This window comes from Polypterus senegalus, chromosome 6 (genome assembly GCF_016835505.1).
Source record: "Polypterus senegalus isolate Bchr_013 chromosome 6, ASM1683550v1, whole genome shotgun sequence".
NCBI classification, from domain to species: Eukaryota; Metazoa; Chordata; class Cladistia; order Polypteriformes; family Polypteridae; genus Polypterus; species Polypterus senegalus.
The window spans coordinates 166,370,571-166,395,646 of record NC_053159.1 but is presented as its reverse complement, the minus strand read 5'-3'; the positions used below and the strand labels follow the sequence as shown (position 1 = coordinate 166,395,646).

At 38.8% G+C, this 25,076-nt stretch overlaps 1 protein-coding gene across 3 annotated transcripts in view; it reads left to right on the top strand.

Moving 5' to 3' along the window:
• ifih1 (interferon induced with helicase C domain 1) overlaps window positions 1–25,076 on the top strand; it is a 164,021-nt gene that overhangs the window by 72,248 nt on the left and 66,697 nt on the right. For all 3 annotated transcript variants that reach the window (XM_039757499.1, XM_039757498.1, XM_039757497.1), the window contains one exon: window positions 19,342–19,568. In XM_039757499.1, the coding sequence (XP_039613433.1) occupies window positions 19,342–19,568 (227 nt within the window). The remainder of the gene's footprint in view (window positions 1–19,341; window positions 19,569–25,076) is intronic.

Sequence of the window (25,076 nt, the reverse complement as noted above, 5' to 3'; positions counted from 1 at the left end):
CTACTGAGTACAATTTGAAGTTGCTGCAATGAAATTTCCGCAAAATGGACTACCCTGCCTGCTGCATCATTTTTTCTCTTTGATTTTCAGGATGTCTTTGAATTCAGCCCTCTGTAGGTTGATCATTTTCATTTCCATCAAACGATGTGGCATCCTTTCACTCCTAACACATTACCCAGTCCATATCCATATAGATATCCAGCAGGATTTTTTCCAATTGAGTTCTGATGTGTTTTCAAAGTGTTCCTGTAATTTTTTTGAGCAGTTTATTTATTATGATTAAAAGGCTAGAGTTAGTCAGATATATCCTCGGCAGGGCTGACCTACGCTAAGTTAGGCCCAATGGTCAGCTTAATATATTCATGCAGCTAAACCTTTGTGTCCTTTCACGTGTGCTGAGTTCATTAATTTGTGGGTATCTTTTAGAGCGAATGATAGATTACCATGCACATTATCCAAAGGAAACCCACACTTAATATAGATCTGGTCAAATTCATTGTGGAAAACCAGGAACAATGCAAAAAAATAAAAAACGAAATGCAATCATCAAGCAATTTGACCAGGGCCATACAATTTTTGATCACAAAAGAGCATTAACTTGCACCAATAAATGTAAAATTTGAGTTTATATGGAAGCAGGATAGTTACTAGAAAAAAAGTAATGGAAGTAACATGTTAAAATTAAATTTTCATGTCATTTTCTAATCTACTTAATCCAGGCCAGGGTTACAGAGTTGCCAGAGCCTATTCCAACTAACTTTAGTGCACAAAGCAGGAAGAAACCCTGACAGAGTGCCAGTCTATCGCAGGGTGAGCACACACACACACACACACACACACCAGGGGCCAATGCAGTGTTGCCAATTCACCTAACCATGTCTGTCACCTCACCATGTCTTTGGACAATGGGAGAAAACCTACGCAAATATGGGGAGACTATGCATACTCCATGCAGGGTGAGATCTCAACCCAGGACCTTGAATCTGTGAGGCAGCAGTCTGGATACTATCACCTGGGATGCTGCTGTCATCTCTGTATTTTCCAATAACTCCACAATGTGATTAGAATGATATTGGATAAGAACTGAGTTTGTGTCAGATAGAAGGACAGCTTGTCAAATCAAAATACCTACAAAATATTATCATGGCATCTTGAAGCAACTTGAGCACTTCTGAATAACAGCAGGCAGCAAAAGAATTCCAGTTGGACCTGAAGTCTTTAACTTGATAAAGAGTGAAATGTCAACAAAATCCAAGTTTTTGTAAAGTATTTGCTCTTCTTTTTACCTTTACAGTTTACTTGGGCATTATTTTAATTTTGGAGTGCAGCCATGCACAGTTTAAGGCATTGCTATTGATAGAATACCCAATGGCATCATTATGTGCTTCAGATAACCAAAGGCCTTATCGCTTTAAATCTTAACAACATGATTTTGACGTGTGCTGTCAGAAGTGCTCATAATCACTACAAGGAGCAGTTTCCATGTCTTATGCATCCCTGATAGCATAAACTGGACAAGTTGACCAAGCTGTTTCATGGCTCCACTGTACTTTTCAATCGATTTAACAGATACAAAGCACTTTTTCCGAATTCCCAAGAAACTGCTATTTAATTATTTAGTGCTACACTCAATGCACATTTGAGAAGAGCAACTAAATTTAAAACATATTTCCATACATGAGCAAGCTGACCATAGAAATGACAAAGATTCGAACAGAAAGTATTGCCAGACATCTCAATTACAGATTTAAAACAGAACAGAGTGGAAGTCCTCGCTATGCATACAATAGCTTTTCCAGGATTATTGCCATTTTAACAATGTTATACTGCACTGTATTACCTCAGTTAATGAATCCTCTGAGAATGAAGATCATTTACACTAAGTTGGCATAAAACATGCTATGACACATGCGCATATTCAAGTGCCAACCGGTTACAGTGTTGTGGTAATCATTGTGCATCTTCCTTGCACAGAACAATCGTTGTCTGTTGTTCATACATGACTGGTTAGCTATTTCATACATGCTTTCGTTTTATTAATATTTTGTAGAGTACTATTTGCCCAGAACATCATTAAAACATAAATATTTAGAAGTTAAAATGCTGATTATAAAGAGAATAGACATGCATGGCAGCACTCAGGTCCCAATTTGAGGAGGCCCATACGGGTGGGCGCATGGAACATCTTGTCTCTCCGGCAAGATGATCATCATCCTCTGCTGTTGGAGGAGCTGCCTTAACTCCGCATTTCAGTGGCGGCACTCTCTAAGGTGCGAAGACTGGGGACTGGCCAGATCTGTGTAGGTGGATACAGCTTTTATTGGTCTGGTCGGTCTGATGGCTGTCATACTCAGGGAGTAGCTGTTGCTGTAGCGGATTGGCTTCTTCCGATGGTGTCCAATGTCACTCCTTTCAACGAGCGTATTATGGGACTCAGATTACGGCACTCCCTGGGTGCCTTGTCTGTTGTCTCAGTGTATGCTCCGACCGTGGTGAGTGATGTCTTGGCAAGGGAGATATTTTATTCGCATGCTTTGCTCAGTGGTTGATGGGTGCCCATGAGGTGACACTCCTCTGGTCATGGGCGACTTCAATGCAGCCACTGGCACTGACAGGGCTGGCTTTGAGGATTGTCTCGATCCCCATGGGTCTGGTGACTGTGGTGAAAGTGGCACCGTGTTCCTTGACTTTGCAAAAGATCAGGGGCTGGGAATCGCTGGATCCTGGTTCCAGCGCCCTGAACCGCATCGTTGGACTTGGTACTCCAATACTGGTGGTGCGGTGAAGGAGATCGATCACATCCTCGTGGGCAGACGCTGGAGGCTCTTGCAAAACTACAGGGTCTACAGAAGTGGCCAGTTTGTGAATTCTGACCACAGACTTGTTGTTGCTACTCTTAGGATCCAGCTTAGGTCCAGTAGGTTACCACCTACTTGGAAAATGAGCCTGGACTTGACTCCAAGACCAGGCTGTTTATAATGAGTTTGCATGCAGTTTGTGTGAGGAACTTTCAGATTTGGGTACGCCTGCCGATCCTAATGTGATGTGGGAGACCTTCCGCGACAAGACCTTGAAGGTTGCTGTGGGTTGTGTTGGTGTTACCGGTGTTCCCAGAAGGAGGTGTTTCATCTCGCAGGGCACCCTGGATATCATCGAGAGGAGACGCAGCGCACGGCTCAATGGCAACTCTAGTCAGTACTGGGAACTGAGAAGGAGGCTGCGAGGGCTCTGAGGGCAGATAATTAGGCGTTTGTTAGGGGAATCTGTGAGCAAGTGACACACCATCTGTGGTCTAGTGACCCATGTCCTGCTTACAGAGGAATCAAAGCATTGCGCACATCTGAATCTGTTCCTCAGAGAGTCGCAGTCAGGGCAGCTGATGGAATGGTCCTTACAGATGACACTGCAGTTGTGACCCGCTGGGCTGGCTACTTTGAGCAGTTGTTCAAAGCTGATCTTCCGGCTAGGACGTTGGATATCTTTGGGTCATCAGTTCTTGAGGCTGATCCTCCAATTAGCAGTGAACCACCCAGTCTCACTGAGATTGCACAGGTGGTGAACCAGCTGAGGGGGGGAAGGGCTGCAGGGATCTGTGGTATCCGGGGTGAACTTCTCCAGGCTGGTGGTAAGGCTGTCCTCCTGGTATTGCAAGCAATCTTTGCTTCCATTTGGGAGACTGGAATCATCCCAAATGACTGGAAAACGGGACTTGTCATACCTATCTGGAAAGGGAAGGGTGATCGCCTGGATTGCAGCAACTACAGGGGGATAACACTGTTCTAGGTGCCGGGTAAGGTCCTTGCTGGGGTCATCCTCAATAGGATCCATGATCACTTGCTCACCTACCAGTGACCGGAACAGTCTGGTTTTACGCCTAAGAAGTCTACCATCAACTCCATCCTGGCACTGAGGGTTCTCATAGAGCACAAACGAGAATATCGGCAGAGTTTGTTTGCAGCCTTTGTTGATTTTCACAAAGCGTTCGACAGTTGATCGAGCTGCCCTGTGGGACATCCTGAGGGTTTGTGGGATCCCCTTGAGGTTGCTGGATATCATGGCTGGCATGTACACTGGTACTGTGAGTGCTGTGCAGAGTGGAGGCAGGACTTCTGCGTTTTTCCCAGGTGATTCTGGTGTTCATCAGGGGTGTGTTCTGCTCCTACTCTGTTCAATGCCTGTATGGACTGGGTGTTGGGCAAGGTCGTGGGGTCCAGCGGCTGTCGGGGCATCTGTTGGTGAAGAAAGATTCACGGATCTTGACTTTGCTGATGATGGTGTGATCTTCGCAGAGTCAATGGAGGCTCTGATCAGAGCGCTCGAGAGACTGAGTGAGGAGTCTGAGTGTCTGGGCTTGCGAGTGTCCTGGATAAAAACCAAGATCCAGGCCTTTAATGACCCTTTCGGGCACAGCCATTAGCAGTGTGTCTGTTTGCAGAAAGAGTGTTGAACTTGTTGAGAGGTTTACTTACCTTGGCAGTGACATTCATGTCTCTGGTGACTCTTCCTATGAAGTTAGTAGATGGATTGGGAGACCATGGGGGGTCATGAGGTCGCTGAAAAGGGGTGTGTGGAGCTCCCAATATCTATGCAAAAGGACGAAGGTCCAAGTCCTGGTGCTTCCTGTCTTGCTATATGGTTGTGAGACATGGATGCTATCCAGTGACCTGAGATGAAGACTGGACTCCTTTGGTACTGTGTCTCTCCGGAAAATCCTTGGGTAACATTGGTTTGACTTTGTGTCGAATGAGCGGTTGCTCATGGAGTCCTGAATGAGATACATCACCTGCATTGTGAGGAAGTGTCAGTTGCTGCACTGTGGCTATGTGGTGCATTTCCCCGAGGGTGATCCGTCTCATAAGATCCTCATTGTTGGGGACCTGAGTGGCTGGACCAGGCCAAGGGATTGCCCAGGTAACACCTGGCTGTGGCAGGTGGAAGGTCATTTTTGGAGGGTAGGACTGGACCGCATGTCTGCCTAGGGGGTTGCCAACCGGGATCCCGAGTTGTTTCACCGTGTAGTGGGGGCGGCAACGCACTGTACCAGTGCATGCTCCCTAACTTGTCTTGACTTGACTTAGCACCAGTCATGAAAGGAGCCAGTAAAGAATGTGGAAGAGTGGACGCTGTAGGGAGCACTTCACCGGAAGCGCTTCAGACATATTTGTCTGCTGCAAGTCCATAAGTCTGGATATGTGGCAACCAGTGAATCTCCTTAAGGACCCTGGCTTGAATCATCTCACAGAGCTAGGAAAAGGGAGGCAGATGGTATTTCCTCTCTGAATCCAAGCAAGGTGTGAAGAGGAACCAACAGGGTGAATGGCAGATGAAATAACATGAAGCTGCTTGGAATTAGCTTCTGCTGGCCATGTACGGCAGGACCGTTGTGGGATGGCCAGGTATGGAGATGGCGTAAGCCCTATGACAACTACCCAAACCACCAACTAACTTGCATTGTACATATCTGTATTTCTCCCATGTTAAATCTAGCTCTAAGTTTTGTAACCAATTAAAATTTCAGAAGATTTGTTAACTGTGGTGATGTCATCTTATAAAAGTAAAGTAGAGTTAATTTAAAAGAAAGAAAGAGAAAGAAAGAACAAAAGAAAAAGAAAGAAAGAAGGTGTAAGTATTTGTTTAATAACAAGCACACAATAAAGAAACAAGAGAACTAACCTATGGATTGGCTTCCTGTGGCTTAGTAACCAAGGCAATAAACTTCAAATGGCAAGCTTTTTGTGGTTTAGCCCCCAACTGCCTGAGTCACTTGATCTGATAACAGTCCACCTGTTGAACCAAATTAAGAAAATATTTTACTTGTAAGCTGCTTGGGACAAAAATAGAATATATAACATAACACTATCTACCTGCTTGATTGTAAAAGAAACATTTTGATAGTTTGTCCCTTATGAGGGTGGTATATGGATAAACTGATGTTAGAAAAGCTAAGATATAAGTCCTAGTTTATATTCCACAGAAACACAAGCTTGGAGCCTGCTGCATATTTAATTAAGCTACTCCCTCAATGGACTTTCAAAAGAATAAGGGTCATAAGAAAATCAAGCTGTAATACTCATGAGAAAACACACTTAAGGATGACTTGGGCAACAGAGGAAATGCTGTATATGCTTGGATCTGGGAATTGAGAACATCACAAAACATTCAGATGTTTAATCTAGTGTATGTCCAATGAACCCTTAACCAAACAAAAAAAGAAATAATCAAGAGTATAGCTGAAATTGTTACCAAACAAAATCTATTAATTCTTGTCTTATTTTTTTGAGTTACTTCAGCATCAACCTATTTTTGGCCTATTCTTTTGTTTTTGACCCAAAGTTCAAATGCTAGTTCATGTTTGTTGTCATTTTTTTATAACGGTGGTGTGATTCAGACAGACCTGAAAAAGCTAGAACATGCCTGAATATTCCAAGAAAGGCCTTTGGACTACACACTCCAAAAAACAAAAAAGGAGAGGGGAAATGCAAAATCCCTGGCCCATAATAACAAAGCTTTAAATGTTACATTTAATTTATTATATTAAAAATGTATCATTTATGGTTTTATTATTTTTGGTCATGGAGGGAGTTGACAGCAGTAATTTAAATGTATTTTATTTAATTGAATCAGTTGGGTTGACAGTATTCAAAAACTATTGAAATAACTTCAAAATTTAAATAATATGTTGAAGAACTCATACCAAATGGTAACATAAACAAATCTAACATAATAAACCTTAAAAATTAAACCTTTCTAAATATCCCAAAAACAGAATACTAACCTGAAAAGAGAGAAATACAAAGCTAGATTACAAATGCTGAAATAGATAATGCCTAAGCAGTCTGCCTGAGCCATGGTGGGGCTTTAAACAGACATCAGGCAATTCTGTGGCAGGACACTCTGCTCCCTAGGGCCCTATTTAAAATAATACATATTGAAACCGGCCATATGTAACAATTGCAATGTAGTAAAAGAAAAAAAAACAAACACAAAACTAAATATTAAATATGATAATACTGAAAGTATACAAAAATATCACAAAGTAGTCAACAAAACTGAAACTAAACTACAACAACAACAAAACTGAAACTAAAATCAGGAAGGAGCCATGGCAAGACCTGACAGGTGACATGATGACATTGGCTTGGGTGACTAGTAATGTACACTATTGCTGTTAAAATAGTGCCCCCACGAAAACAACGTACAAAATAGCAGCCATCATTAAAAAAAACTGTAATAACAACAAACGTAACGGTATTCATTATACAAAAAAATCAAAACAAATTAGTACTTACTTAATGGGATCTTAAAGGCAGTGTAGTGTAGTGGTTAAAGCTTTGGACTTCAAACCCTGAGGCTGTGGGTTCAAATCCCAATATTGACACTGTGTGACCATGACCAAGTCACTTGACCTGCCTGTGCTCCAATTGGAAAACCAAAAGAACTGTAACCAATGTTATCATAAATGTTATAAGTCGCCTTGGATAAAGTAAATGGATTCTTCCAAAGAGTACAGCATATTTTGATATACAGTGTATACAGTAGTATAATAAACAGTCTAGAGCTACAGTAGCACCAGCATTGCTGTTTCACTTACAGCTCTTAAAATCCTGGATCACAAAATGGCTCCCTCTCTCATTGCATTTCCTTGCTGTTGCTAAGCACTTTAAAAATATTATTAGGAAGTGCTCCATGTAAAAAAAGTAAAAGCTGTACTTTAATATGGACATATTGCTTTGAAATTCATTGCTCAGGAAGGAAAAATGATAGCACTGTGTGCACTGTAAAAGTATCAAGGCACTTTATCTGTCCAAGTGAAAAAGCTAACACAAAGATGTGTTTGCTTTACCATCAAACTCTACACCTCGGCACAATGAATTTTCAGCCCTTCATATACTTGTTCTGCATCTCAAATGCAATAAATTGGTAGTGTGAGGTGACACTTTAATTGCCATTAAAAAATCTTTTGGGAGTTAATAATAAAGTGCTGAGAGAGGCTGACGTTAAATCGCCATGTATTTAGAACACCAAGAACAAGTGAAATGAAGCCATATGCCTGTTTGCTTAGGACATCTGATTGGAGGAAGCAAAGCTGAATTAATGATATGCCATTTGCTTGGACATCATGGAAGATGTTTGCTTAAGTTGTAAGTACTAGTGTAGGTAGTGCAGGTGGACCTTCACTTTACCACTCAGAGAAAGGTGTGTCTGTCACCATTTTAACTGTAAATCATTTGAAATGTGAGGCTTTTCTCTCATTTTGGTACTGGGTATTGTTTGGTAATCTAACTCCTATGCTTAAACGTTTAATTCTGCTATTATAATTGAAGAAATTTACCTTGTACAGGTTGAGTATCCCTAATTCAAAATTCCAATATCCAGAATGCTCCACAGTCTGAAATGGGAGTCCCTTGTGAAATTTACAGTGCCACAAAGCAATTACAGATAGATAGATAGATAGATAGATAGATAGATAGATAGATAGATAGATAGATAGATAGATAAGATACTTTATTAATCCAGAGGGTAATTTAACACACGATCAGCAATCTGGGGATACAGAGGGTGAGGTCTTGCAAAGAGTCCAGCGCCACAAAAAAAGAACATAAAATCAACTATGCTGTTTTTATGGGTGTAAAAAAGGGAGTTACGTCCTGAAGTATTAAGCACTGCAAAGCAGTGAAACACAGTCGACGAGCTTTGTCCCCTGTGAAGCGACACAATGAAGCGACATTTCAAAAGTGCTGCATGGTACCGTTAAAATTACTAGATGCTTTGTGTGTTAATAGAATGTCACTGCTCACAGTTAACAAAAGGGTATCCTTATTACAATATGAATGCAGTAAAGTTCTCAAATTACATTACGAGAACTGGACACTGCTGCCTTTTTATGTTGGAATATACGTGTTTTGTTTTATGAACTTGCACCAAGACTATACAAAAACTGAATGTAGTAACTCCTCGGTTGGTTAATGACTTCCAGCACAGTGGACACTAACCTATCAGTCAGTTTTTTAGTAGTGTAGTCGAGTAGTGACAGCAGGTAGGCATAAATTGACAAACAAAACAAAACAGTTCTTCAGTGCAGAAACACAGAATTGGCCCTCTTAAAAGGAAACTAAAGTACAATCTACAGTATACACCGTATTCATCAGTTTTGTTATTTAATCTGTTTGTAATGTGAACGCACGCCTGCTTGATCAAATGTGACCCCTCATTATGCATACGTAAGTATTCCAAAATGTAAACTATCCCAAATCCTAAAACCCAGGCATTATGGGTTAGGGATACTCAACTTGCATCTTATGCCAAGAAAATGTTCCATTAGAAGCCTAACTTAAACTATGTCCACACTACTATGTTTTGTTTAAAAACGCAGACATTAGTCTCTGTTGTTCCCTTTTGTCCTCACTGTATCTGAAAACTGAGACTTATGAAAATGTTCTCCAGAGCCATATATTTCAGAATATGCTGGCTCAGTGTTTTAGCATTGATAGATGAAAACATATATGAAAACGCAGCCTCTTAATAGCTCTCTGATTGGTTCATGCTTATGACATGGCCCTTGCCTGATTGGATCATTACAATATCTTGTTCCCTGGTTTGATCACCTTTCACAGAAGAAATGCAACATAGCAGACATTGAGGATTTGCTTTTATTGAGGATTTGTTTTTCATGGCACGTGTTGTGTTTCTAAATTGCGCTTTGTACAGTTTGAATGCTGCATACATGCACAAAAAATGAATAATTTACTGGTTGCTCCAGTTTTGCAATTAATCCCGTGGCCAGCAGTGTAACTATCCCTTTCAAGGAGGACACTTGCTTTTCCTGTTTCTGCTGATACAAACCATGCCCAGTGTAGGCAAAACAGCTAAGTCATATGCGTTTTCAGTCATTTTAGTGTGGGCAGAGATACATTTGGAAACAAAGTGAATATGCTACTGTGGACAAAGCCTGTTTTCATTTAAAAATGCTGTTTTTAAACGAAAACATAGCAGTGTTGAGACAGTCTGAGTAACAAGAAGCAAAGAGTAAAGTGAGTGTTGGTGGGAGCTTGTGACTGGGGTCCTAACGGCTATGAGGTGTTTAAGTGAATCCAGGGTTCTTAGCAACTTTGGACATACACACCGGTTCCAACAATTATTAATGGCTGTGTTTGATATATCAGGTTTCTTTAGCCAGTAATCATTACAACAACTAACACCAGTACCAGACCACCTCACCCCTAATTGTAACTCTATTTCAGCCCCTGCCACCTCCAAGTCAAGACCATGTATATGTGGCATCCACAGTACGCAACATATATTTTAGATCAGAAGAAACATTACTACAGGATATGAATTAATATGTATTTCTCTGCATTTTTTTCATGCAAAAAATATATCATAAAGTGCTTTTCAAGAAGTAAAAAAAAGAATCCAAATAAAAACTAAATAAATCAATGCAAATAAATAGCTAACAGAAATGGAAGAATCATTAGTCATGCCTTAATTAACTTTTAACTAAACTCAGTTTTTTAACTCTATAATGGTTATTAAGGTCAATGGATCTGATGCTATGGTAATATGGCCAGGGAGAAAAGGAACACATATTTTCAGGTTCCAAGGCCAAAAGTCTGCCCACACTGGGTTTTCCACCAAAAATAACTGTTATAAAGCTATTCATTATTGTTATGATGTACCATACTAGAAGAGTAGATGCAGTGGGCCTTGTCAAATTTTGGAGTATCCACAACCCTTCCAACATCAAAGGCAGCTACAAAGTAAGTTGTTGACACAAAATAGCCACCGGAGAATATCAAAAATGGAATAGTAGATGTTAGTATGTTAGAGTGTATATCTTTCACATACATGATATTGTAATATACAGTATAATGCATTAGAAGGGAGTATGAAAAGAACAAACTAAAAAGGTCAGTTTTGTGAAGTTTTTTAAAGTGGTCCATGCTATATTAGCTCAGAATATCTCTCTGTCGGTAAACAATTCCAGATTTTGGTACATATGAGCAAAGGGATGCATCACCAGATTCTTTATGCTTGATTGTCAGAATAATAAGTAAACCACTGTGTGAGGATCTGAGATTACAACTGGGAATAAATCGGGACAGACAGCACTCCAAAATACAAGAATGAGCCTTATACTGTAAATGACCTGTTCATTTTTTTCCAATTCTAAGTGGGGTGGATATTCTTGATCAGCCTTCTCCAAACAGCTCAGGCCTGCACCTCCTTGCCAATCAAGCCCTTTTCCTTCAGGTCTTCTTTTACTTGATCCATCCACCTCTGCATTGTCCTTGCTCATTTTCTCTTCCCCTGTACTTCCATTCCCATCACTCTTTTGCCCACATATTTATTGTCTCACCTCATCACATGTCCATCTTTAAGGTTTTGGCTAGGTTTTACCGCTGGGTACCTCACCTAATGCTAACCTTCCCTATTTATCTGGTCTTGGAATCGGCAAAAGTTGGGCTGGTTTGCCCCCCGGGTGGCTAGATTAACAGTATTTTAATATCAATGCTAAAGGAACAGGCAAACAATGAAATAATTCTAAGATTTGCTTTTCTTGGTGCTTGCTGCTGTAGCTAATTTATGTCATTTATATGTAATCCTGTTAGGAGTGCATTGCAGTAGTCTAGTCAGAAACATAACCATATATTGATTTTTCAGCATTTTGAGATATTACAGAAGGCCTAACTCTTATAGGTTTTTATTAAATGTAAAGACAGACTCTTAGCAATGTGGTTAATTTATGATTTAAAGTTTAGATCCGAGTCCTAAATAATACCTAAACTCAGTACTTCTGGCTTGATGTGTAAGGCCAGGTGATCAAGTTTATATCTAAGGCAGTGGTTCCTAAACTTTTTTCGATTCTTGGCACCCTTCGATGAATCCAGGTTTTCCCAAGGTGCACGCCCCTGTCAAATTCTAATTTGCAAAATAGCCAATAATTTTTTTTAATTAAAGGGTTAAGTAAAAGTAAATAAAACACGTATTTAAGATCACAAAAGATGTAATTGAACAAATTCAACTAATTATAATTAGTGGGATTGTGGTGTAGCGGGTCTGTGGCTACGAAAGATTGGCGGGTTTAAATAATCCATTCACCAAGTCAGTCTCCGTAGGTGCAATCATGCAGCTGCGGGGAGTTGATGGAGTAATTGGGGCGAGTCGCACCTGCATGTGAGGGTGCAATCTTTCTCAATTGCTTAATCAGCTTCCTGCAGTGCGTGATTGAGACGTTGTTCCCACAGAGCCATTTAAGAATGGGCTACCACAGAAGGAGAGGGGAAAAAAAGAGACGAGAAGGAAAGGAAAAAAGGCTTGGAGAGCAAGAGTGAGGCATTGGGGTGAAAGAAAGAGGACGAGTCAGCCAGAGAGAAGTCAGCATGGTCAGGGGTCCTGGAACGAACGTAGTATCGGTGAGAGTGGATACGATCGTGAAGGAGTCCACTCTAGGGATCTGAGGGACGAAGTGCATCAAGGGCTTTGCTTTGAATAAGTGCCTGCAATCCTCCATAGCAGCCAGACATAAAACGAGTACCATTAGTACAGACACCAATGCACAGTCCACTCCAAATTATTTTCCGATATAAAACCAAGTATTACCAAAAATTCTAGCACAAGTCAAGACCAGATAAAACCTTTAGAAAAAAGGATTTTTTTGAACAAAAGAACAATTGACAAAAATGGTTTTGGAATCCACTAGCTCGGACAAGGAAGTAAATCTTTTGAGTGACTTCTAAAATTGCCAAGTCATTAGACATCTGAGAGCACACCTCAGAAACACAGGAGCTATCCTAGCGAAAGGTGAAGAAAATGGTGATAATCATAATTAAAGAAAATGATGGTTATAATGTTGCAAATAAAATATCAAAAATGACAGTAAGCGTCTTTCTTTTAATATAGCAAGTTACATTCCATACAATCAAATAAAAGTTAACAAACAAAAATTCAACCCTCGCCCAAGAGAAAGGGAGAGCTAACAACAAGAGCGAATCTTTAAAAGCATCAATGAAAGAAGAGTATCCTTTTCCCTAATATGGAAGCTTATTCTAAAACGTTATTGATCATATCCTGCTTATTTTAAAAAACATTTTTAACAGACCCTCTAAGTAAGAATTTGATTTTTTCCAATTTTAAACAGTATAGAACATCAGTTACCTAATCACTTAAGAGTGGTGGGGTGGGATTCTTCCAGTTGAGTAAGATAAGTCTACGTGCTAGTAGTGTAGTAAAGGCGATTACAGTTTGCTTGTATCTTCTCCACTGTAAAGCCATCTGAGAGTGAACCATACATGGCTGTTAATGGGTTAGGAGGGATTGTAATGCCAAGGTTCTCTTATAGGCATGCAAAGATTTTTTTCCAAACCAATATTAATTTGGTGCACGCCCAGAACTTGTATTCCAGTGAGGCTGGAGCTCGGTTGCAACGTTCACAGGTTGAATCTTGTTCTGGATACATTTTTGACAATTTTAAACACGATAAATTTGCTTCATAAATGATTTTAAGTTGAATGATTAAGTGTTTTGTGCATGTGGAGCTAGAGCAGTAATTCTTAAGCTTTTTTTAGTCATGGACCCCTTTAAGACTCTGATGAAAGCTATGGACCCCCTTCCCAAGAAATATTCACATAAACACAACTTTGCATGTAATGAATATAATGTACTTTAATTATCAAGATGTGATTGTTTCATACATATATGACATACACAAAGTATTATTAAACTTTAAAGTAAAAAATCTAAAAAACACTCCTTTTTTATGCAAAAAGTATTGGCCACTCATTATAATTATGAAATGCAATCCTCTTGTGCAAATTAAACAGATCTACTACTACTACGTTTTCTACTACCATTACTACTAATACTATTACATCTACTCTAAACCAACAGTACCAGGCTGTATAGTGAATATAGATGTTAATTTTTATCTGACCCTCACGGACCCCCTGAAACCCATCCATGGACCCCCTAGGGGTCCACGGACCTCAGGTTATGAACCCCCTGAGCAAGAGTGTACTCTGTGAATGGCTGCCTTCCACTTATTTTCTGAACTATTAAGTGGAAGGTCTTTTACCCACCATACCCTGGGATCTTTGAAAGGAAAGGAGTTTAAAATGTTTTTATATAATCTAGAGATGCTATCTGAGTCTTCAAAAAGGATCAATATTTCTTCTGACATAGAAATAGCTGGGAGGTGGGGGAAATTGTGCAGGCTCTGCTTAGCAAACTTTCTAATTTGAAAGTAGTGAAAAAATTATGTTGATAAAAAGTTACATTTGAAGCATAATCTTTTGCAGGATGCGAAGATATTATATGCATGCAAATCTCTTAGTATTTTCCAAACATTACATACTGTGTATGTTTGAGAGGGTGGGAAAAGATTGTTGTCATGTAAAGGTGCAACAATAAAAGCTTCTCTGTCTTAAAGTATTCCCTGCATTGGTTTCATATTCTGAAAGAATGAAGGGCAATTTGATTATTAGTGTAGAAGGACAGTAAGCCTTTGATTGAAAAACTTAAAAAAAGGTTCAGCATTTGTATCCAAATAAAAATAAAGTAAGCATCACAACTTTCAAAACAACAAAGAAAAGCATGTAAAAAATGAAGTAAGTTGTCCATTCATAACAAGAATTCATTTCTGTAGTATACTGTATTCAATATCATGGATCTCTGACATACAATCATAACTTACAAATAATTTTCTACCTGTTATATAACACATAAACATAAAAACATAAGACCATTAATTTGACAAGTGTGAGGAGACCCTTCAGTCCATTTGTTGCTTGATTGTTTAGCTGATGGCTAAGCTGTCCTGGTGTCTCATCCAGACACCTTTTAAGGTTGTCAGAGATTCTGTTTCAAGTATGTGTCTCACTGGTTTGTTCCAGATTTCCACAGTCATTTGTGTAAAGAAGTGCTGTCTGGCTTCAGTACCTCCTCGGTGCCTGCCATGCCTCCTTTAGTGTCATCTGCAAAATTTCACAAGTTTACTAAAAAAAATAACTGTCTATGGACCCCTGAAGAACTCTACTGATGTTTTCACTCCACATGGAGCATTCACCTTTTATCTGTACTCTTTGTCTTCTGATGGTTAACCACCTTGAGATTGTCATGGCAAATAACAACTCAGAGACTCTTGAACCCTTGAGAATTCAGGTCAGATTTTATTGACACCCAACAAAGCCGTACTGATTCATGGAGCAGTCAATGATATCATCTTTCCAAGGGTTTATGTACCTTCCTTCAGCAGGCCTATGGGATCTTCCCACTTAGTCTAAAGCACAGTTAGTTTCTTAGTATATTTAGATTACATATTATTTTTTATCAGGTACTGCTAAAATTGCTTATTCTCCTCTGTCAACACCCAGTATTCAGATCGTCTGCCATATGAGTCAGCCATCTTCCCATTGCCTTCTTGACCTGCTGAAGGTCTTTGTCTGAATTTAGTGAGCACATCTTATCCTTCCTTTTTTTTTCAGTTTAAGGTGTTTTTGCTGTCCCTGCATAGTCTTGTCCACCTTTTCTGCTAGACGTTTTACTATGGAGCATGTTAGTATTTATTATTCATTAATCTCTATAAGATCCACTTTTACATTATCTCTGAAATCTACAGTAGTTTAATTACACCATGAGCAGGGCGCCTTTTTGAAAAACATCCCTACATCATACCGGTGAACCATGCCACACACAAACGCTAACATTATGTTGTTTGCAAGCTGTAGATCTTGACTTCATAATCCGAGTAGTCAAATTGTTACAATATTTACAGTTGACTTTTAATTTGTTATGAAATCATGAGTGTGATATTTCATAAATCATCATAAAAATATTTTTTAAAATCCTAATAATTATTTTGTATAGAGAATACCCAAGGTTTTGACCAGTAAAATTCAACCAATGCAATGAACCCTCCAACTGAGCAAGCGTACGCAGGTTAGAGCCTGGTAAAAATGGAATCATCATTACAGCACTCTTCTGATTTTTCCGTGTGCTATCGTATTTTACTTCTCTAAACACCAACAAAAAGATAACAATGGAACATAAGCACAAACTGTACAATGCCCTGATCATGAGATATCCTTCAAATAATAGGTGATAACAGGCTACCTTTGAGTAGTAGATTACCTTTATGTGTCATTAATTCTGATTCATAAGATCACACGCACAAAACCTTTATACAACTGGACAGCAAAGAGTCTGACGTTCCCAATGATATGTAGAGCTCCATATATGAACCTAAGGAGCCCCATCTGTGGCCATGCGTAAAGAAAGATGAAGAGCTACAGAATGCACAAAATATCATTTTGATAGGAGCAGCAGCACATGGAGGAGAAGAACAAAGCAGAGCAAAGCATCAGAAGCCACAACACTGTTTTTGTATATTTTTGGAGAAATGGTTTCAAATCGACCAAAGCGGTACACTATGGAGATGTTTTGGATAAAAGGGGGACACATGGTGCAAAATGCTGCTACTATTTATTCCTCAGTGCTGACAACATAAACCTTTGCGCAAGTGCAGTTGACTTGTCTGAGAACACCTCAGAAAGTAGAATAACTGACCTGTCATTACAGGTACATGACCGACACTGTATCGCAAAATGGGGATTTGTAACCATTAACTGTGACAGCTTTGTTTTGTTCTTTGTTTAGCAGTAGTTCTAAATCAATGAATGTTTAAATTTAAATCAAACACCCATTCTGTTACATTCAAGAACTTGTCTGTCAGGTGAAAAAATGTCTGTCCTGCCTTTATTTCTTGAATAATAAATGCTTTATTTTGGAGTACACACCCAGGTGGAAATTACCCTAAGGGTGTACAAGCTTTAGATAGATAGATAGATAGATAGATAGATAGATATGTGAAAGACACTATATAATAGATAGATAGATAGATAGATATGTGAAAGACACTATATAATAGATAGATAGATAGATATGTGAAAGACACTATATAATAGATAGATAGTGTGGAGCCGACACAGACAGGCGGACATGTTGTTGAATCACCACCACACGTATTTATTTACAATATTTACAAATCAAAGTCCAAAAGTGCACAAACAAACCCCAATACACACAGTCCTGGCCACTCAATGCCTTCTTCTCGGGCCGCCTACACTCTCCTCTCTTGCCTCGTCCTGCTTCCACCCGACTCCAGCGCTGAATGAATGGAGACGGTCCCTTTTATGCAGTCCCCGGATGAGCCACAGGTGTTCCCGGCGTTCCTTCCTTGGCCACGCCCCAGCGTGGCAGAAGTGCCAGCTGTCCTCCTGGCAGCTCTCCTGGTGCGTCCTAAATCTTCCCCCCAGCACTTCCTGCTGTGGCGGAAGTGCTGGGGTAACAGGTCCCCAAGGCATTGGGGAGCCTCCTGGCGGTGACCACGGATCCCTACAGGGTGGAGCTTCCATGCCCTGTACCCGTGGCCCCCAGAGCAACCAGGAAGGTGGCCCCCACGTGATCCAGGGTGGGTTCTGACCCTCTTCCGGTCCCTCACGGCGTCCCGGCCGGGTCGTTGCCCCTGGCATCCCTGACAATAGATAGATATGTGAAAGACACTATATAATAGATAGATAGATAGATATGTGAAAGACACTATATAATAGATAGATAGATATGTGAAAGACACTATATAATAGATAGATAGATAGATATTTGAAAGGCACTATATAATAGATAGATAGATCTTTATTTGTCCCCAGGAGAAAATGTGGCTTTTTACAGAAGCAATTTAAATAAGTAAATACATAAGTTGTTAGATAAGTAAGAAAATAAATAAATATACATGCACTATTTGGTCATTTATGGCAATACCAGACAGACCCACTCATTGACTAAGGTGGTTACCGAGAATGCTGTGGTCTGTGGTATCAAATACTCTGCTCATATCTAAGAGAAGAAGAACAAATATGTTATTTGTGTTAACATTAACCTGCATGTCATTAAATACCAAAGCAGCTTCTGAACGATGATTTGGTCTAAAGCCTGACTGATAATTATCCAGAATGGAGTTCTATTCAACTACTTACTTAACAACTTTTTCTACCGTTTTACTTAAAATAGCAAAGATTTTGTCAAAGACACACGAGCCAGGGTTAAGTGTCTGTCTGTAACACATTTCTTAAGTTTCTGCCACAAATACAGCATTGCAGTTTTCCTGTTTTCTTTCTTTATTTACTTTTTATGTTTCTGTACAGCTGCTTTGACTTTGATTTGCTGGATCACATTTAGTTAAAATTAATTAATAATGGGGTGTTATAGTAATTATCAAAGGAAGTGTGGCTTAGTGAGCAAAATCTGGCCTGTAAACTACAAGGTTACTGTTTTAGTCATTTATAAATTCACTCACTCTGTTTAGTCAGTTCACCTGTCACATTCTTGTAATGTACTATTAGTATTTAAAGACACTATAGAAAATCACAAGTTGATAGATTCATTCCTTGCCACTGACTGATGCCCTTAGATGAGTCACTTAATCTGCTTTGGCTCTCAGAGCAGAACTCTGGAGACAAGCGTAATAAATACGCAGGATTTGTGTATTGCTTCCTATAAAAGTGTCATTAAAAATAAGACAATATATATGAACAGCAATGAACACAGTACACGGTGTCAGATAACACCTCATTCGGAGGACTTAGCAGATTGGAAACTGTTAATAATTGTAGCTGTTAGCTACTGAGTAGTAATGGCCCACTGTAAATGATAAACACAAACGACACAAACACAGTATTAAGTGTTAGTTAACACCTCTTAGAATTGCTCAGAGTTAATTTCAATTACAACTTGGCTTACATTAGCAGTATTTTTAGAAGAAGTAGATAATAGTGAATGGGCTCTTACGAGATCTTGTATTACATTTTGGAGCCGGATGTTAAGCATTCAGATCTATTGCAACTTAATAATTGATTATAATTGAGAATTAATAATTAACTACAAACTTGTATTAGTCAAATATGTTTTTTTTTAATTGTGAAGGTTTGCACTAAGTTAATTGAGTTGCACTTAAGTATGTTAACTATACCAGAATTTTTTATCATGTATTATTAATTGACAATAGTGTCATTGGATATTATAGTGTGATTGTTTTGTCAAACATGCAGATATTTGACCTTTACATCTGAATGAGTAGACATATACTAGTAAACATATACATTTAATATTGCAATAAGGCCTGATGTCAGAAGCTGTGTGATGAAAGATGCAAATCCCTCATAAACATCATATGAAAATTACAATATTGTGTAAATACTGTGCAAAAATGTAAGCAGAATTTCTAATGCTTGTTTGTGTGCACTTGGATGACTCAGTATGAAATTTATGCACCTGTTACTGTTCTTCTTGTAGACACTGAAGAGGAAAGTGAGACCAACAGCAGCAATCAGACGGGTGAAATAATCCTCAGAGACTATCAGAAAGAAGTGGCAGATCCTGCGTTACAGGGGAAAAACATCATCATCTGCCTGCCAACAGGAAGTGGAAAAACTAGAGTGGCTGTTTTTATTGCTAAGGATCATCTTGACAAACGGAAAAATACAGAGACCCCTGGAAAAGTCATTGTCTTAGTTAATAAGGTAGTACTGAAATAACAGATTTAAGCTTGGGGAGAGATCTTTAAAACTTTCAGAAAAGCTTTTATAGTTTACAGGCTTTAATAGATATAATAAGGTGCATTACAGTGAAACACCCCTAAAAGCAGGGTACTGTATTTGGCGTTTTAAAAGTGAATATTCTTAATAGTACATTTTCAAAATACATACACTTGACTGTTCATTGTTTTATTTATGGCAGCAGTTTTTACTTCAGTTTGGAAGACTGAGTACTCATTTATTATTCTTAATGGATTCATATTTTAGAATTACAGAAGTGAACCAAAGGGTGGCACGGTGCCACAGTAGTTAGTGCAGTTGCCTCACTTTTTCGATGCCTACATGTTTTTTCCCCCCACTTTCCAAAGATTTGCAGATTACAGCCCTATGACTAGATGAAACACATATGAAAATGGAAGAAATGAGAATTTGACATTTATCTAGTTTTATCTTTAATTTCACTACCGTAATGTGATATGGTATAGAAAACTTTTTTATAAAGGCAGGCTTTTATTGTAAATTATCGTTAAATGGTAGTAAACACAGGACGTCAGACGAAATGTTAAGGTGCATAAAAATAACAAGTGTGTGATGTGGGTGCCAAAAAAAAAACAGAAATAATTGTAGCCGTCAGCTATTATTGAGTTTCTCACTTAAAGGCATCAGGCTTCTCTTAGGTCGGTGGTCTTCCTCGACTAGAAGGGGTGGAGTTAGTTGCCCTCACGGGCAGCTTCTCCAAGCTGTGGATGTAAAAGGAGACAAGGTCATTAGCGATCGCACCCCCTGGTGTCTCGGGGTGGTAGTGCTTACCTCTGACAAACCCAGAAGTTGACTCTTTTATGTGCATGTGTGACAAAATGAATAGCTACATTAATAATTAACATTCACAGGCTAGATAAACATAACGGGTGGATTCTTAACTCTTTGAGGGCTGAATATTTTTTCCAAAAATAATAATTTTCAGGAAAAGCAATGGCTTCAGACTGAAATCAACATAAAACGTCTATTGCTGCATGCTGTGGCTGCCAGTTTGCCAGGAATGTGCGCCAGGCTTGCTGCCAGGCTGTCTTCACGTGACTGGGGCAGCAGCAGCGGTCACGGGTCACAGTGCATTGCAATCTGGTTTCTACCTCTTAAGTCCTCCAAGGTAAACAGTGCCATAGGCGTGTCAGCTTCATGAACCTGTTCAGCAGCACAATTAGCTGGGGACCAGTCAGCTGAAGCTGGAACCTCACGTTCGTTTTCGATTGCTTGTATCAAAATTGGAGTCTGACAAGTCATAGTGCAATTCAAAGGGAACAGGCAAAACGTCGTCCACGTAGTGTTTTGCTTCTGCTACGCATCTGCTTTGATCTCTCACCAGACGTCAATGCCATTTTGCCGTTCTTTGTGCCTTGCTCCTCACAGAAGCACAGGAAATCTCGGTCAAAACCAATGAAGCTAACTTTCCTTCTAGCAACGAGAGTCCAACGAAAACATAACGGTTGGTTTTGTCAAAGTTTACAGTTGATTACCATCGTCAACTCCTCCTTTTGACAAATGTTGGCATCAGCCCTGAAAGAGTTAAAGGTGATATTAGTTAAGAATAGAAGTGTGCTACCAAATTCTATGAAGTGCACATTTCTGTAGAATAAATAAAGTAACACATTACATAAAGAGGATCACAAATCGTAATGTATAACAAATCACATACTTGAGGACACCAGTGGAAATTAAGGTGAAGAGTACAGACTGAAGCTAGGAAGGAATGCTTCACACAAAGAGTTGTGTGACTCTGCAAGAAGCTGCTGAGTCATGTAGTTAAAACGGAAACATTGACGACTTTTACAAACACTTCTGGATAAGTTAATGGGACTACTTAACTATCAGCTAATCAAACGAGTTTGAAGGACTGAATGGGATCCCCGCATTTGTCAACACCTTATACCCTTCTTTTAAAAAAAATGTGCTTGTTATGCCTGAAATCTTTTACAGATTAAAAATAGTAGTTCATGATGCCCTCACGGTCTGACAAATTATGCAGTCACTTTTCAGGAATTCACAATAGAGATTTAAACACTGGACAACAATTTTTTGCTTCCTGACAGTTTTTTGGTGACTATGATAGATTACTTCAAGCCACACAACGAGAAGTCAAGCAAATGACACCTTTTATTGGCTAACTAAAAAGATTACAATATGCAGGCTTTGAAGGTATCTTACGCCGTATCTTCAGGCAAGATGTACATTAATCATTGCATCCATAACGGCTAACACGGTACAACACCTTACTACTTCAAGCTGAACACAAATATAACTTGAGATTGGCTGTCTCACATAGTAAACTGCTGAAACATGAAATTAAGATTTATTGAATTGAATTTAGCATATTTAAATGTTTAACAGTGCTGACACATTACATAATTTCAATTGAGCTAAAAATGAATTGCTTCTGATTTTCATTGGTACTCAGTACTTGACGCTTCTCCTTCAGTTTCCAACAATAGTTGGCCAGCTCTTGCCCTGATATTTCTTTTCCATTCTAGCAAAATCCTGCTAAAACCTTTCAACATGTTCATCACTGACTGCATCAAAGCAGGGTTGAAGCCCAAGTGCGAATGCAGAAAATGCAGACCCTTCAGCGACATGTTTGCACTTCATAGTATCATATGCTTGAAGCATGTTTGCAGCCTGCTGGATTAGTTTAGTGCTCTGTAGTGGCCAAGAAAATTCTGAACAACATTGCAGAATGCCTTCCATGCAGTTTCCCCCAGCCCCACTAGCAGATCTTCAAACTGCTTGTCATTGATTGGTCTCTAATTTGTGGAACAAGAAAATTTTTTTCTTAATCTTGATATTGGTTATTTGTAGAAACATCCATCTCAGATTTTGAAATCCTTCACCTTCCTTTTTTTGTTGCTTTCACAAAATTCTTTATTAGTCTTAAGTTTTATATTTTAGATTGACTTTTTAAATCTCCAAGGGGAAATTGCACTCTGACCCCTATAGGTCATGTGAAAAGGCAAGGTCAGTCATTGAACAGAACCCCTGGAGCAATTTTCAGGTTAAGGGCGTTGCCCAAGGGCCCAGCAGAGTAGGATCCCTTCTGGCAGTAACTGGATTTGAACCAGTAACCTTCCAGACACCATTGCAGATCCTTAGCCACTGAGCCATCATTTTGAGTACCACACTCAGACTAGAGTAAAATATTTTTGAATCGGCAAAGGGTTTATGTGCCACACTCTTCTGCCCTGGAACTAAATTCTTATGAAGCAGCCTTTTTTTATTGTAATGGAACTCTTTAGTTTGGCAGTCCCATTCATAAATGAAATAACAGTACTCAGTATATCTGGGCTGCATTTCTAATAGCAGGGCCACTACCTTTAGATCACCACAGCTGTAGTTTTTATACTGTATATTCATAATCATAATATGAGAAGAAATCACATAAAGAGGCGATTGCGATAAAACAAAATATGACAGGAAAATTGAACACTCTGAATGCGAGCTATGAGTTAACTCGTTTCTCATTGATCCCGTCAAAGCACAATGCATGAGATAACTCACACCTCAGTATATAGCCACTGTAGACACTGCCAGCATGATGGGGAGCTTTGCTGCTGAATCTCTTTTACCTACTACAGTACTGCCATCTAGTAGATAGCCACATATTTTTTTTTTTTTGGTGGCAAATGCTTGCGGAAAATAGTGCTCCAAATTGACAGCCTGTAGTTTTATTGCTGCAAAAAAGGTATTAGGCTACTGATGTTTTCATACAACTAGAGATCAAGATTGTGAAAATCAATTGGATTATGTGGAGGTTTTAGGCTGTGGTGCTGATGTGGATGGTTGACCCAAAGTCATTTCCTAATCACAAGGCTCCCAACTTGTTACGACTGTCAGAACAGCACTACACTGACATTCTGGAGCCCATTGTCTACAAACAGTGGCCAACTACCAAATGATTTGTATACAACAAGCGTGTACAGTGTTATATTTGTAACATATGTGCTTCTAAGCCTGCCCTCTGCATGGTACCGTCCTTCTAGGACTCTTAGTCAAATGCAGACTTTTATGGTGTAGGGCAGAAAACTAAACGGCTTTGTCTGGTTGTGCAGGAATAGTTGACATTCGCAGCAGTGTGTCGATTAAAACACTTGGGGAGTAGATTTCAGTCCAAGAAATTTCATATGAATTTATATGTGTACATATATGTGTGGTCTACAATAAAAAGTAAAAACTATTAATTATACTCAAATTACATTTAAAGGAAATAGATAACATGTTGGAAATTCTTAAACAAGTATTATTAGTCAATAAGTTGCAATAATGATACTGGTCACTAGATGCCACCATTGTTACTAAAGGCACTACTGAGTAGTGTTTTACAGGGTTAATGAAAATACAAACTTAACTATTATAAATGTTATTAATAAATTAAATATTCTTAAAATATAGTGCCTTATAAGAACTTTAGAGACAATTAAAGTGCTCAAAATTATAAAATTACTTTTCTGTTCTTATTTAAATTTTACAAAGAGATTACTCACTGGCTCTAAAGTAAACATATATATGCAAACAATTTACGACAAACAAGATCAGATGAACAAAACCTACATTGCTTTGTTGGATGCACACCATCGTCAAGGAACTGTCTTAACAATTTGAACTGGAAACTAATACTTTAAACAGATACAGAGAACAAGCATGCTTTTCTCTTTTCTTCCTGCTACCCACAATGCTTTGCTCCATGGAAGTTGGCATTTAAGCCCATCCCCCGACTATTAAACTCCGCCTTTCAGACATATGTGTTGCTTGTGAAAATAATGTAAGTTTCTTTACATTTTTGACGTTTTACTGGTGAGAATCAAACCGTTGCTTTCTAGTATATTTCTTTACACCTTTTTTACGAGTTTTTATAGTGTTCATTATTTTTCATATATGCATTGGCCTATAGTGTAGCATCCTGGTAATAAATAGTCCAGCAGTCAGTGTGTTAAAAGTGATTTTTGTGATCAGGAGGCCAGAATCTCTAAGATACACCCAAATGTGTTCAGGTAGAAAAGTCTTTGTTGTGAGTTTAATTATTAGGTTGTTCTAACATTACCAAATTATTTGCAAAATACTCATTATACTGACATGTTGTTAATGATAAGGATGTGCAGGTCAAATATTTAAAAAACTCAACGGCATAAATGTAAATCGTTCAGTTTGATTCAATTCACTTTTTTTCTTACCAAGTATACTTCCTTGTATGAGCCAGGCACACTATGCAATAGATGCAAATTTAATATGTAAAATGAAATGCAACATACACAGAGAAGCATCCTATAATATACACAAAATATGCACATATGTAACACACATTACTTTTAAATTCAAATTCTAGTTTTTCTAGGTTAGAGAAGTTCTAACATACATTACATTCATACAATAATTAAAACATTAGATAAAATAAAAAGCCTAGCTGAAATTACCATTTTTCTTTAGCTAAGCTGATGGCAGCTGCCTTTT